This window comes from Seriola lalandi, unplaced genomic scaffold, assembly GCF_002814215.2.
Source record: "Seriola lalandi dorsalis isolate HSWRI2012SDOR001 ecotype SW California unplaced genomic scaffold, Sedor1 jcf7180002054825, whole genome shotgun sequence".
NCBI classification, from domain to species: Eukaryota; Metazoa; Chordata; class Actinopteri; order Carangiformes; family Carangidae; genus Seriola; species Seriola lalandi.
Window position 1 is genome coordinate 18,506 of NW_019525378.1, and position 14,160 is coordinate 32,665.

The following is a 14,160-nucleotide window of genomic DNA, read 5'->3' on the forward strand; positions in this document are numbered from 1 at the left end:
CCAAGCTGCTGTTGAATAGTCTGTGATTGTACAAAAATGTATAACAAGCTGTGAGAAATCTTGCACGACAAAGTGTGTGAGAGTGAGGGTGTAAAGGTGGTAAACTCAGAGAGAAGGACATGGGTGACTATTTATATAACTGAAATGGGACCCTGAGCATGTGTTTCTGTCTGTCAGGCTGCATGATCAACTGATGGACACACAGAAGCTCACTTGCTTTCTCTTTCACTGCTCTATATCCTGTCTTTTCCTGACAGGACACTAGTTGTTTTGCGGACTTTCTTTGTATTTTCGTGTGTGACTCACCTGCGAGGTTAAACAGAGACTTTACCTTCTTTCCCATCACCCTCTTGGATCTTCTGGTTCCTCCTGTTGGGATTTTCCTTCTTTTTTCCCGCCTGATTGCCTGCTCTCTTGTGTGCATATCACATCCATCCTTTTCCCCCTGCTCTCCTTTTCCTCTTCCTCCTATCTTCTACTGTTCCCTGTCTCCTTGTGCGTGGTTTTTGGGCTATGCTCTCCTCACCCACTGTGATTCTCCAGCCTTATGGACTGCCTGTCTACCCACAGACAACCACATGCTACCCCAGCATAGTTCAGGTAAAAACTCTCCTTCATTTGATCGGTAAACTCTTGCCTTGTCTTCACAATCTTGCATCGTTAGGAAGTCCAACCTGTCAGGCACTTTTGCGTTTTTACATAAGGTGACTCAGGATTCAGCGTTTGGAAATAAGAGACTTTATGTTATTAAATTATTAAAAATTGGAGTAAAATCTACACTTGATTGAGTTTAGGGCTGTAACTAACAGTTATTTACATTTTTCCAATTAATCTGCAGCACCAATTAATCGGTTCGTTACTAAAATGTCAGAATATTGAGAAGAATGCCCGTCAACATTTCATAGACTCCATGTTAAAATGTCTTTTTTATCTGAACAAAAGCAGACAACCCATATACATTGAGTTTACAGCTACAAAGGATTAAGAAAATAAGCAAGTAGTCACATTTAAGAAAATGAAACCAATTTGATTTCGGCATTTTTGCTTAAAAAATGACTTTTTAATCGTATATTATAACTTCATGTCAGTGCAGTCAATAAACTATCCACACAACATATCCCTAGTGAGGAGGAAAGCATTTAGAGTAAGATAATGATTCAGAATAAGACAGCAAAGGGCCCTCATTTCCTTGACTCAGTGAGTCACATCTTCTATCTAATTTACTTTAGTGATGCGTTGCTTAATAGTGACTTAATATCTCATGCTGAGAGGAGACTGGAGGAATGACTAATCAAAGAGGTCTGATGGGAGCTGGTACAATTATGAAAGATTTTATTTATTTTATACCAAGACCATGTGAGGGGTTATCTTTAGTCCACTGGCCTCAGTGATGCCAGCAGACTGTACAAGTGTGTGTGTGTGTGTGTGTGTGTGTGTGTGTGTGTGTGTGTAAGTGTCCCTGACATACCATTAATGCCACAATGCATCTGGTATCTCTCTACCGTGTCTCTGTGCTTCACACCGGCCGTATTTTTAGCCTTCCTCTCCTGAGCAGATAATCACGAGAGGAGATTGTGTCATCTATCTTGTTTTCTGCTGTCAACTCTCCTTAAAATAGGTGTGAATCCTGCCTCTCGTGCATTTAGCTTTTCTTTTGTACGTTTAGGTATTGTGCATTTAGCAGTCTGTACATTATATTCACATATGATGGCGTACTTAGGCATTTAGAAAACTTGAGAAAACAGGTGTTGACAGAAGTAGAAGAAGAAAGAAAACTGGCTCGTCCCTACTGGAACAATAATAAAAGCTGTCATATTTCAGTAGAAACAGGCCTTCATCAGGGACGGCTCAGGTCCAGGAAGATTTCACTGTACTGAATGTACAAAATGTTAACGACAACAATTTGATTCCTTTCGTGAATTTTGCCGTGAGGAACGAAATATTTATCCAAAATTCGATGGCACAATAAAATTCACCAAAGTAATTAAGTTACCTTCCAGAAACCTTTTTGTACTTTCAGTAAAATGTTGTGGTTCTAGGGTTGCACAGCTCCCTCTGTGGTTTGGTGAAAAAAGATTTGTACGATTGACGTGCACCATCTCTTCTTAGAGTTTTGGAGTATTCTGCTCGGCCAAAGTCTTTCTTGTCTCTCTTCATTACTGACTGTCTAATAAAAGCCAAAATGTATTTTTCTAGGGAACCTGTGCAGGAGAAAACACTGTAAAGAGGAGAGATGGACGGAAAATTGAATATTCAGTTTCATTTAATAAGCTACGTGTTGCTTGCATTTGTGACTTGGCCAGCACTAAAAGGCCACATCTGCAGTTAGTGTCGTCTGTTTGTAAATCCTGTGGCAGCTGTCCCAGCAGGCACCTGGCTCAGAGCCGTTGACCTCTGACCACAAGCTGACAGCTGAGGAGGGAGACGAGAGAAAGAGGGAACAAATGGGAATCAAAAAAAGCCTGCAAGGAAGGGAAGGGGACATGGTGTCTGTAGTCTGCTGACACTGTGATACTGCAACAGCCACAGACTCTGGGGGTACAAAACAAGACAGGAGAACCGACAGTGATATCTAACAGATTGTGTTATCTTCACTACTCTGACACTTTTTTTTTTATTTATCCGCGACAGGGTCGAGACAGTCAGACGTTGGTTGTTTCTTCAGATAAATGAGACACAATACAGGCAAAAGTTAGTGTCAGAGACATTTTCCAGAGTGATACTTAAGGCTGCCGCTGAGACATGATGGAGTTTGAATCACAACCTTGGAGAATCTGTTGTTATGCTGTACTCTGAATTAGAAAAAAACTATAACATTCAACCATACCGCAAACATTTGTAGTGTTATCAAATATTACAACCGTGTAGTTGCAGTGTAGTTAGTTCCTCATTCAGCGACACAGAGCTACACAGGCGCTAAAAACACACTTGCTGGGTGCATTATATTACTAAATACTTTGAGCTGTAATTCTTGTATGAAAGGTGCTATACAAATAAAGGTGCTTCTTTTTCTTCTTCTTCTTCTTCTTCTTCTTCTTCTTCTTCTTCTTCTTCTTCTTCTTCTTCTTCTTCTTCTTCTACAACTACTTCTTCTCAGATCACTATTAGCCCTGCCCTACTGAGAACCAATACTCTGATTTAACAAACTGATGGATTGAGGAATGACAGGTTCTGTAATCTGTTCAGTCTAAAATGTGAGACTCTTAATCTACTCTCTGATAGGGTCTGTATTGTTTCCAGCTAGAGACAACATTTATTTAGTAAATGTCACTTGGCGCAAGTGTTTTACTCACTATCAAGCTCAACCACGCATCCTCCAGTTCCTCCTCTATTGTTTACCAGCATCTGCATATCTCTAATTTTTCACACCTCTGAAGTTCAACAGCTGATGGATAGATATATGAGACTTAGTTTTAAGAGTTTTAATTATAATAGATCCTTCTAAATCCTGAAGCTGGCTGACAAACTTGTGGCATTTTGCTTGTGAGGCAACAAGTAGATGTAGAGATGGAACTTCTCTAATCCTTTATGTAAGTGGAAGTATTGATACTGCATCAGAAAAATACCAATACATTGGTGAATATATTGGCATATTTGTCTGCTGATGAGTAACAAGAAATTTTGGTAAAAATTCCCAAAGATGTGTCCAATTTCAGTCAGGCTATTACTAAGAGTAAAGTTATGGGTTCGAAATCTTACTTGAATAAAAGTAAACAAGTATTATAATTAAAATGTTCACAAAAGTAAAGGTTATGGCTTTTTTTAGTTTGAAGAAGTGAACATATCGTTTCAATCATCTCTAAACCTAGGTATACTTCTTTACAGGCCGAAGGAAACTTTCCTTTCATAAATCTTTTTGGATAACGTCAGAAATATATAATCTCAATGACATAAGGCGTTCTCTTCCTGGAACAATTTAACTAACAACAGCTGTATTTTATGAGGTTATTTATGTTGTACGTAACCTCTTAATCTGCAATGTAGCAGGTACGGTCATCACATAAATTTACCAGAGCAAAAATGTTAGGTTGCACAAAATCATAAGATAAACATGATGATACACACAAGTACTATTAATTCCAAATAGAGAAGTAGTTACTGTATCTCTCAGTAAGATGATCGTGTTGTTGTTCTACCATTTACTGCCACCAAAGTTTATAATTTTTTATTCATAATTCTTAAATATTTGAGCATGAAGTCACAAATATCACTGGTAAATGGATGAGCTGTCTTCTGTCAGGGTCACTGGTTATCCAATCATTCAGAACAGAACAGACTCCAAACGTGAAAATGTAAGAAATTATTTTATAGATAAATTCCTCAGTTATGTGAAAGGAAAACGAGCGTACACAACATAAGATTAATGTCATGGGAACATAGTTGCAGATGCATCAAAAGTAATAAAACCAAGTTGGCCTATCAAAGGTTGTATTCTTAGAGGCAACCTTTAGCGTGATATACTGTCCTGCAACTGAAGGAGCATTTACATTTTTACCTCATCTGGGGGGAAGAGCTGTCTGTATTCTAGGTTGTGTGTGTGTGTGTGTGTGTGTGTGTGTGTGTGTGTTGTTCATGAGTGTGTAAAGTGAAGGCAGGGTGGGTGGAGGGAACGAGGTGACTGACAGTTACAGATGACCACAGCTGGTGTAGCCTCCTGGTCCCTTTTGCTCTGGCAGTCATTCGATTTGATTGGTGGCTGAGTAGAACTTATGGTGCGGTGGGCGGGTGGTCAGCTGGCATTAAAACATGCGGCAGTTGTTGGACAATGCATCACAGATCGAGGAATGCAGTAAAGGGGTAAGACAATGCTTTTAGATCTTAACTGGGTAATTCACTTGTATTGAAGATGTACAGGATGGTGACCATTTACATCTGTTCTCATGTGTATTTCTCTGCTTAATTGTCTTTCGGTTGAAGTTTGCTTTGTTTACACCGTTTTTAAACAATACTTTACTTAGTCAAAAAATAATGTGATTTGAGTGAAATGAGACTAAGTGTCTAAATCAGGGTTTCAAATCAAACCTGAACCCCTCTCATAGCTGTGATATTAGCTACTTAGATCTGGCTATTATTCTTTTCAACATTTCATATATAAAATGTCAAAATAATACAAAATGCCTGTCACAGTTCTTTTGTTTAGCTTTCTGAAACTGGAAAAGTCCATTTACACCCATATAAAACAGAGTGAAGCCAATCTTGGAGATGAAGATGGATCCAGGGAATATTTGGCATTTTTACTAGATGCATGACAAGTTATTAATTATTAATCAGAATTGCTTCCATTTCCTGTTAATTATTTTAGCTCTTCCTGCTGTTTTAATGGTATCATTTGTAAGAAGCATATGGACATTTAAAGCCTGGGGTTAGTGAGCAGATGTGCTTTTTAAAGAGACACTCCAGTGATTCAACATTATACTCCCATTAAATTGGAGTACTTACAATAGACAAAAGAAGAAGTCAAACTTGAGGCAGCGGAGGCCTGAGATATTCTGACTTCTAGTTCCTAGTGCAGGTAAAGCAGCAAAAAACACTGCTGATCCTACAATTCCTACTGAGCAACACAACTCAGTGTTGTCTATACTGAATCTTTTAAACATCACAATCCAAGTTTGTTAAAAAAAAAAAAGAAAAAGAAAAGTGTGTTAAGTCTGAAGCCCAGTCAGAGAAAACCCTGAGGATGTTTTTTGTCTCAGACTTTAGAAAGCTTCTTCCAAAGCAACAGAAGATGTTATTAACACCGGTTTTCCCTGGTTCAGTTGTAACCAACTCCCTGTGACAAGTAAACTCTGTGGTGTTGCCCGTTACTGTAACGTTGTGGTGCAGTTTGTTTATTGGTGATAATCTTTAAATCTTCAAACTCACAACATTTCATTATATTGTAAAAGCAGATGAGATCTAACAACAACAACACCTGGTGGTTAGTTTGTTTACACGTCTCACATCAGATATCCTCTCTGGTATCACTGGCTGATTGCTGATCCCCTCCTCCTCTCTCTCTCTCTCTCTCTCTCTCTCTCTCTCTCTTCTCTTCAGGGAGGCCCCACCCAGGAGGCCGGCCCTGGCAGCAGCGACCCTGCCCTGCCTCAGGTCTATGCCCCGCCTCCCTCCTACCCTCCGCCAGGTCAAGGTCCACCAACATCTGCGGGCAGACTGCCACCTCTTGACTTTAGCTCTGCACATCCCACTTCAGAGTATCCTGAACATGCCCAGCTCAGAGTCTACCAGGGCCCTCAGCACGACGGGGCGGAGACTCTGACATCCAGTACCACGGTAAGAACAGTCTGTGAACTTGTTCGTGGAATTCACATCATGACAAGAACTTCATGTCCCAATAAAACATGATCTTCAGGAAGTTAATGTGACAAGAAGCCGTGCTGCAACAGGTAGTCCTTCCATATGTCCTATCAGAGGAGCGCTGGCCAGATTGAGTTTCTGTCTATATTTAGAGCCCCACCTCCACTGTTATGTCCATGTATGGGAATGCCACTCACACTCAGTACAGCAAAGTGGCGGGACAGCTGAGAGGGGATTTGTTCTTGAAAATAAATCCTCACTTTTCCTTCTCCCCTGTGTCTTATTTAGCTGGCAATAAAACAGATCACCTTTCAAGATCATAGCTGGGAAAGTTTGTGTTGACACTGACAGTTTACAGTGGAGTTTGTAAATGCATAGCAGATAAAGTCAATAACTGTGTTGGACTAGAGCATGATGTCTGTTTTGGTACTATGTATGTTTATCACACTAAAAAAAGATTTATGAAGTCATTTTTGTCTCCAACTGTGTTTAGGAAATCTGACAGTGCAGTAAGTTTATTTGCAGAGGTGGGAAGTAACAAAGTAAATTTACTCAAGTCCCGTACTGACGTATTGTACTTTAGTAAATTTTACTGGACTACTAAATGCTTGAACTCCTCTACATTTCAGAGTTGTACTTTTTACTCCACTACATTTATCTGTCAGCGATAGGTACTAGTTTTCTGATTTTGCATTACAAAATATATAATCATTAAAAAAAATAATGCTTTTTAATGGATTAACTACACAACTTGCAGTAAAATGTAGCACCACTTTGACCAACTACAACAATAGGCTTTTTACAAATTAATGCACCAGTGATTGCAGGACAACAATATAGTGCTATAACAATATTTTCTAAAAGGGTTAAAGTTAAAGTTTTATTTATCTAAGAAGTTCATGTCTGGAAAAATCTTGAAAAAGACAATTTCATGTGGAGATAGGTTTAAAAAAAATTCTGATTACATTGGCAGATTTTTTCTGAGTTGAGTTTTAAGAAGTCAATATAGAAAGATGTTTGAGTAGATTGAGATTTCTTTGTAGTTTATGTTATGACATAGAGTAAACAAGTCTCCTTCAGGCATGAAAACATCCACTCTGATAAAGACAGAGGTGTTTAGTCTGATCTGTGTGGCAGGTCGGCTCTGCGTCCTGCTGCTGCAGCACATCTCTCTTCCTCCTCTCATAAATGGTGTTTTGTGGCCCCATCTATATATTTTATTACTAGAGCCTCTGACATACTTGGGTCCGCGCTGATTTTCGGGGGAAAGTTGAGACGTCGCCATGGAGGGAGGGGGTGAAAGGGGGAGGCTGACCAGATGACCCCCTTTCCCCCTCTGAAATATCACTCAGGTCCAGAAACACAAATCTGCATCGTGACATGACACCACTGCCCAACTCAACCCTCTCTCCCTGTCTCCCACTCCCCTCCACTCTAGCCTGTGTCTGTGTGGTGTGTATGTGGGTGAATGTGGGTGGTCTGCTGTCTACTGTAATTAGCCGCGGCTGGCCAGTGTAGTGAAATACAGTGGCCTGTGTGCGTTTATGTGTTTGTAAAACGCTCCCCCTGTGTGTGACTATGTCTCTCTACCTTCTTCTGTCAATCCCCACTTATTAATTATGCCCCTTGACAAATGACCTTTAACCTTTGGCAGAAAAGCAGCACCGTGACCCCAGACTGACCCTTGTGGAACGTTCAGTTTTGATCTCTACCCCCTTTGCCCCCCCCACCCATCACCCTCTTCCTTTTCAAGCTTTTTGCGCACCTTCTTTGCCTTGTTTACTTTGGTTTATTTTATGTTTCACCGCTGCACTGAGGCCTTTCCCACTGTTTATCTGCCTCTTGGTACTAGAATGCTAATACTCAATTCTTGGGACTGCAATTCTTATTTTCATTAGATTTTTAATTTTCAAATATCAGCACATTTTCCAGTAAAAATGCTTTTTAAATTCTTTTTTTCCTGCTCCCTCTCTTTCTCTCACTGCTGAAGCTCACCATACTTTTTTTTTTTTTTTTTTTTTTTTTGCCTTCCTTGCAGACCTTTTCATTCTCACGTTCTTGTTTGGACTCATTCATTTGTCTTAAAAAATATTTAACTTTGTTTTTGCAATGGTTGATGATGCTGGTTGACCAACACATACATGCACATACCTGTACACACGCACACACTAGCATCGTGGTGCATTGTGGGATAGTGAATGTTTTGGTGTTGGCACATTAGTCCTTTTTCTGCATGGGGCAGTTTTATGTATTTTATAGATTATTAAAACTGCTTAGATAATACGAGTGCTTAAAAATTACAGTCTTTCTCGTTTTTCAGGGGAACTTTAACTTTGTTTAACTCTCTTTGCCACAGCTGCAGTGAACATACGTAGTTTTAGTGTCAGATATGTAATCTTTATTGGCAGTGTACAGTGCATTAGCCCATAGAAACTCTCCTTCAGGCATGTATTTAAAGACGCCTCACTAAAATGGAGCCCTTTTCACGCCTCCTCACCTTTGCCTGAGAAGGATCACTGGTTGCTGAATGCTCTTTGAACTTTTGTTTGGATCACTTGACTTCATGAAAATGATCTTTGCCTAATGACATGTGATGCTTATGCAACTGAATCTTTACACAAGTAGTAGCTAAAACTCTGAAAGATGTTGCTAAATTTGTCAAATTGACTTTATTGTTTTTTCCCTCTTTCTTTCTTTACTTTTCTACTGATGCCCTCTCCCCATTTTTCTTCATATCCATCTCATCCCATTCACACTCTTTCCATCTTTTGTTCTCCGTCTTTCTGTTTTTGTTTGTTCTTTCACGTCCTCTTCCTTCTCGTCCATTCTTCCTCTATCCACGTGCTCGCATCCACTCCTCCTCCTCCTCCTCCTCCTCTTGTTTCATACTTGCTCACTGTCAGGAGGACGCTTTGGCTCCTGTGACCTCTGACCCCCAGTCTCTGAGTGTGTCGGCATCATCAGGGGGTGGGGCAGGAAGTGGAAGTGAGGAGGAGGGGTCAGGTAAGGCCCAGCCAAAACGCCTCCACGTCTCAAACATCCCGTTCCGCTTCAGAGACCCAGACCTCCGCCAGATGTTTGGGGTATGAAGTTCACCCTACGTATGAGCTACAAATGATACGATTACACAGATATTGATGCAATTATTGTTAATACAGACATATAAACTATGTATGTACTATGCATATTTATTTAATCCTATTATGCTGACATAAATCCATCTGACACTTGCAGCAATTTGGAAAGATCCTTGATGTAGAAATTATCTTCAATGAGCGGGGGTCCAAGGTGAGTATCACAGAAACATTATCAGAGTGGAAACCAGCATGAGAAGAATCAAAAGAAATGAACAATATAACCAAACAAACTTGCAGGGCTTTGGATTCGTCACCTTCGAGAGTGCAACCGAGGCAGACCGAGCACGAGAGAAGCTGAATGGGACAATTGTGGAAGGGAGAAAGATTGAGGTGAGAATTTCCCACTATCTGTAGGTGTCCACATTAATATTCTGCATAATCATCCTTTATCACAGCTTTGCTTCCTTGTTCTTTGTCTCTCCAGGTTAATAATGCCACTGCAAGAGTAGTGACCAAGAAGCCCCAGACGCCTCTTGTGAACTGTGAAATTTCAAGTAAGAAACAACTACATTCATAACTGCAGATTTCACTTTTGAGGGCTGAGGGATTCTGGGAAGTTTTTTTTAGTTTCTTATTACAACTGTTGGAAGGGAAAAAGATCCTTTTTCTCTTTTTCTCAGCAGCTTCTGGATGGAAGATCAATCCTGTCATGGGAGCAATGTACGCACCTGAGCTCTACACAGGTAAATAAGCTTCCTGTATATATTATTGTCATGAGCTCATCAGCACCATTCAATTAACCCTTTCTGATGCAATGCTTTTTTTCTTCTTCTCTGTTTCTTTAGTGGCCAGTTTCCCGTACCCTGTAGCAACTCCCACCTTGGCCTACCGGGGCTCTGCTCTGCGCGGTCGAGGTCGAGCCGTCTACAACACGATTCGCTCGGCTGCAGCCACACCGGCTGCTGTGCCCGCCTACCCCGGGTGAGAGTCTGCGTCCATGTACAAGTGTCTGGTCAACATTTATTTCATTCACTGCAAAACATTTGAATATGATTTTTACTCATGTTTTTCAGGGTTGTGTATCAGGATGGCCTGTACGGAGCAGAGGTCTATGTAAGTATCTGTACTCTTCTCACAGTGTTTTTCGAAACCTGCTGTTGCTGTATTCATCTTACTTTATTGTTTCCATTCAGGGTGGCTATCCAGCAGCTTATAGAGTGGCTCAATCAGCATCTGCTGCCACAGCGACCTACAGTGATGGGTAGGTAATCATTAATGTATTCCTCTCAGAGATGTTTTTAACATTATCAATCAGCTTTTACTTCAGGTGAGACGATTTCTGAAGACAGGAAACTTTTTCTACATATTGGATTTTTTTATTATTTATCTGGAGCTCGAGCAATAAATTCGCCGGTTGATATTAGTTATTGCAGATATATCATGTCAGACAATAAGTAACAAGACATATCAGTATGAAAACGCCAAAACGTGAGAGCACTGAAAAGTTCTGTCATCATAAACTCTAGTCACAAATCTTCAAAAAACTAATTTGAAACAAAACTTTTATTCATTTTATGTCTTCATTAAATAATAAAAGTGACATATTACCAGATGACTCTCAAATATAGTCCAGCTATATTTTTTTCACATTTTCACAGATGTTATTTGATGTTTTTTTTCACGTCAAAACTAAATTTTTCCTGTAAACAGAGACATTTCACAAGTGATTTGTTACATTTCAAATGCTCTTATGAAAAATGCATATGCTCTGAATTCATTTTCTCTTGCATGATTTTCTTTTTTATTATAGAGACTTAGGCAATTGCTGTGTACTGTTGTAAAGGTACTGTTTGTTGTTTGCTTAGAGAAGATACTGGCGTGTGTATAAAGCCTTCGCACTTCCTCAAGCAGGTTTCTCACTTGCAACATTTACAAACACATCTTTACCACATGTGACAACAACTGTAAACCATGTTTACCATGAGTGCAGGCAGTACACAACCACAGCTGCAGAACCCTGAAAACAGTGTCAAAAGACGTGTAATGCTTTATTCTTTAGCCTCCACATGGTAAAATGAAGAAAACATTCTTATTTTTTGCAGTAAATAAGTAAATTCAATTTGTAGATTAGAGAAGACTATGACAGAATTGTAGACTGATTTTGGTGGCTGTTCCCTCTGGGATTAGGGTTGTGCCGGTGGAATTTGGACTCATGATCCCGCCTCTGTAATATCCTGGCTGTGGCGTTGGTGCTAACATGACACGTTGTGTGACATTCACATCTGCCTTGACGTTTTTGTCCAGATACGGACGGGTTTACGCCACAGCTGCAGATCCCTATCACCACTCAGTTGGACCAACAACGACATATGGAGTTGGTACAATGGTGAGTTCAGTCAAAACATACACAGCCACTGTTGAAAGCCATGTTGTTGTTACATGTGCGCTGACACCTGCTGTCCTTCGTCTGCCCCCAGGCCAGTTTGTACAGAGGGGGATACAACCGCTTCACCCCATACTGAGTCACCCAGCAAGGGGTGGAGGGGAAAGTGTCTCTCTGGAACTCTGGGATTGGCTGATCCATGGACGCTGCAGGACAGGTTATGAGATCCTTAAACTCTGGAAAAAATGATTTTACCTCCTGTCTCCATCACAACCTCTCCTCGAGAGACTAAACAGACTGAAGCTGTAAATACTGTAGGACCCATTTGCTGTCCATTCTACAGAAGAATACGTATGTAATATATTCAGACAGTTGCTTAAAGCCTTTCATGGATTATGGTTTTCTGAATTTAAAGAGTATTAATGTGGGCTAACAGTACAGAAGGGGTAGCTGGTGAAAAATACTGTGAGAAAGTTTTTTTTTCGTGATTCATATCTGGGATTTTTCAAGTTTTCACGGGTCAAACTGTACAAAAAAAGAACGTTTTGTACAATGTTCAATGACTTATTTTCAGTGAGTTATTTACTAAACTTGTGTTTGAGTGTGTTGGTGTGTGTGTGTCTGTGTGTGTGTGGGTGTGTGTGTGTGTGTGCGTGTGTGAGCATATGAGTGAGGTAATGCATCAATATTGTACCCAGAGACAGCTGTGACACTGGTATCATCATTACAAACACAGGGCTAATGTTTGTCTGGATGTAGTTGGAATTTCATTTGTTTTTGTTTTTTTTGTTTTTTTTTTGCCAGTTCTAACAATCTACCTCTCATACATTTTTAGCTTTTCATACAGCTGTCATTATTGATCCTGTATCGTTTTCTGTATCTTTTAAGTCTGCTGAGCTTTCTTTTCCTGTCCATAAATCCTAACTAACACTGACTAGTTTCTGTTTCTGTGGCTCTGTACCTCACTACCTGATGAGCCTGACGCCTATATCCAGTGCACTCTGTTATTTTTATTTTTCTGTGGAAGAGGGGGTTGATTTCACTGAGCTGCTTTAAACCCTGTTTTATTCACATAGGTAAGCACAGTTAAGACGCAGTCTTTTGCTGCTGGCTTTACTACACAAACTGAGGATTACAGGTCTTGCTTAAACGCCCCCCCCCCCAATAGAATTAAAATGATCCTGCTGTCAGTGCAAGATAACAGCTCACTGTGCAAGAATACAATGATCTTATTCTATTCTATTCTTCATCTAATGTTGCTTTATTTCACCCTTTACTGTCACATTTCCTGTATTCTCTCTCCTTACTCAGAGCTCCTGAATGACTTCTTGACATGTGTTGATCATTTCTTCTTGGCCTTGTCTTTGTTTCTGTTACACCCCTTTTGCTGCTGAGCTTGACGTTTACCTCTGAATAAAACTGTTTTCTCTCTCTTCCTCTCCTCTGTCCTTTATTGGCTCTACTCATTTTCCAATCTGTCTTTTTTTGTCATTTCTCTTCATTCACTGTGGGAATTGGGATTAACAGCTCATGAAATTAAAGTAAGTTTTTATTGAGATTTGTAAAATGTCATCCCATGACTGAAAAACCATCTTTCCTTCTATTTCTTACTTTACTTTATGTCCTACTTGTTCTTCTCTTCCAATTTCAATGTGGTTGCCTACCTCGTTGCCTTACTTCCTCCTTTTTTCCCTCTAGCTTTTTTCTTGTCTTTCTCTGCTTCACTGTAGAAAACACATAAACAGTATGTGTGTGAAATCTAGCTCAGTCTGTCTTCTTCTATGTATTTGCTCTTCTTTGTGAACTTTTACTCAAATTCAATCACTTTTATCTTTAGTAGTTATAGTTGTACCTGCTTATCATAGATTTCAATCTTTTTAACTGTTCCTTAAACATCTTTCCTCTATGACTAACTGTAATCTTTGTTTGTCTTTCTCTATTTTTGCATGATGATTTATCTCCTTTCATTTCCTCTCTTCTGCTCCTGTATATAATGTAGGTCTAGCTTCACTTTCTTGACATTGAATTAGCTTTTGTTCTTTGCCTGAGTTTCTGTACTTAGTTTCCTCTGTGTGACAATACTAAGCTAGTTTAAACGCTTCTAACTAAAAAGACTTTTAACTCTTTTCCTGCTGTTTCCTTCACTTTACTTTCTCTTTAAACTAAACAGCATCAGCTCAACCCTGTTCTTTCTTTTCCTGATTGCATGTAGCTTCACATTTTTGCCATTTCTTTTATATTCTTTTCTGCTGATTTCTATCCTTTCCCTCTAATTTCAGCTTTTCTAATGTTTTTCCTTCTAACATTAAACACTAACTTTTCCAACTACTCCATTCAATGACTTTGAAGCCGTCTTTTACCTCATAGCTGTAACAGGAAATTAGGCAGGAAATATCTTCATTGTGA

The 14,160-nt window shown here is 39.7% G+C and overlaps 1 protein-coding gene across 3 annotated transcripts; it reads left to right on the top strand.

The window, feature by feature from the left end:
- Positions 1-179: 179 nt before the first annotated feature.
- Positions 180-13,185, top strand: rbfox1l (RNA binding fox-1 homolog 1, like). Of its 3 annotated transcripts, none has more exons than XM_023426294.2 (12): positions 180-600; positions 6,034-6,270; positions 9,198-9,377; positions 9,529-9,582; positions 9,669-9,761; positions 9,856-9,925; positions 10,052-10,114; positions 10,217-10,352; positions 10,445-10,484; positions 10,565-10,632; positions 11,676-11,757; positions 11,849-13,185. In XM_023426294.2, the coding sequence occupies exons 1-12, from the start codon at positions 514-516 to the stop codon at positions 11,891-11,893; spliced, it is 1,155 nt and encodes a 384-aa protein (XP_023282062.1). In that variant the 5' UTR covers positions 180-513; the 3' UTR covers positions 11,894-13,185. The 3 variants fall into 3 exon arrangements, with proteins under 3 accessions (XP_023282062.1, XP_023282063.1, XP_087035433.1); XM_023426295.2 differs by having other exon boundaries at positions 10,055-10,114; XM_087179307.1 differs by lacking the exon at positions 180-600 and adding an exon at positions 4,689-4,797.
- The last annotated feature ends 975 nt before the right edge of the window (positions 13,186-14,160 follow it).

Coding starts and splice junctions, on each gene's coding strand:
- rbfox1l (XM_023426294.2), top strand. CDS start 514: ATGCTCTCCTCACCCACTGTGATTCTCCAGCCTTATGGACTGCCTGTC. Junction 601..6,033: donor GCTACCCCAGCATAGTTCAG/GTAAAAACTCTC, acceptor TCTTCTCTTCAG/GGAGGCCCCACCCAGGAGGC. Junction 9,583..9,668: donor TCAATGAGCGGGGGTCCAAG/GTGAGTATCACA, acceptor ACAAACTTGCAG/GGCTTTGGATTCGTCACCTT.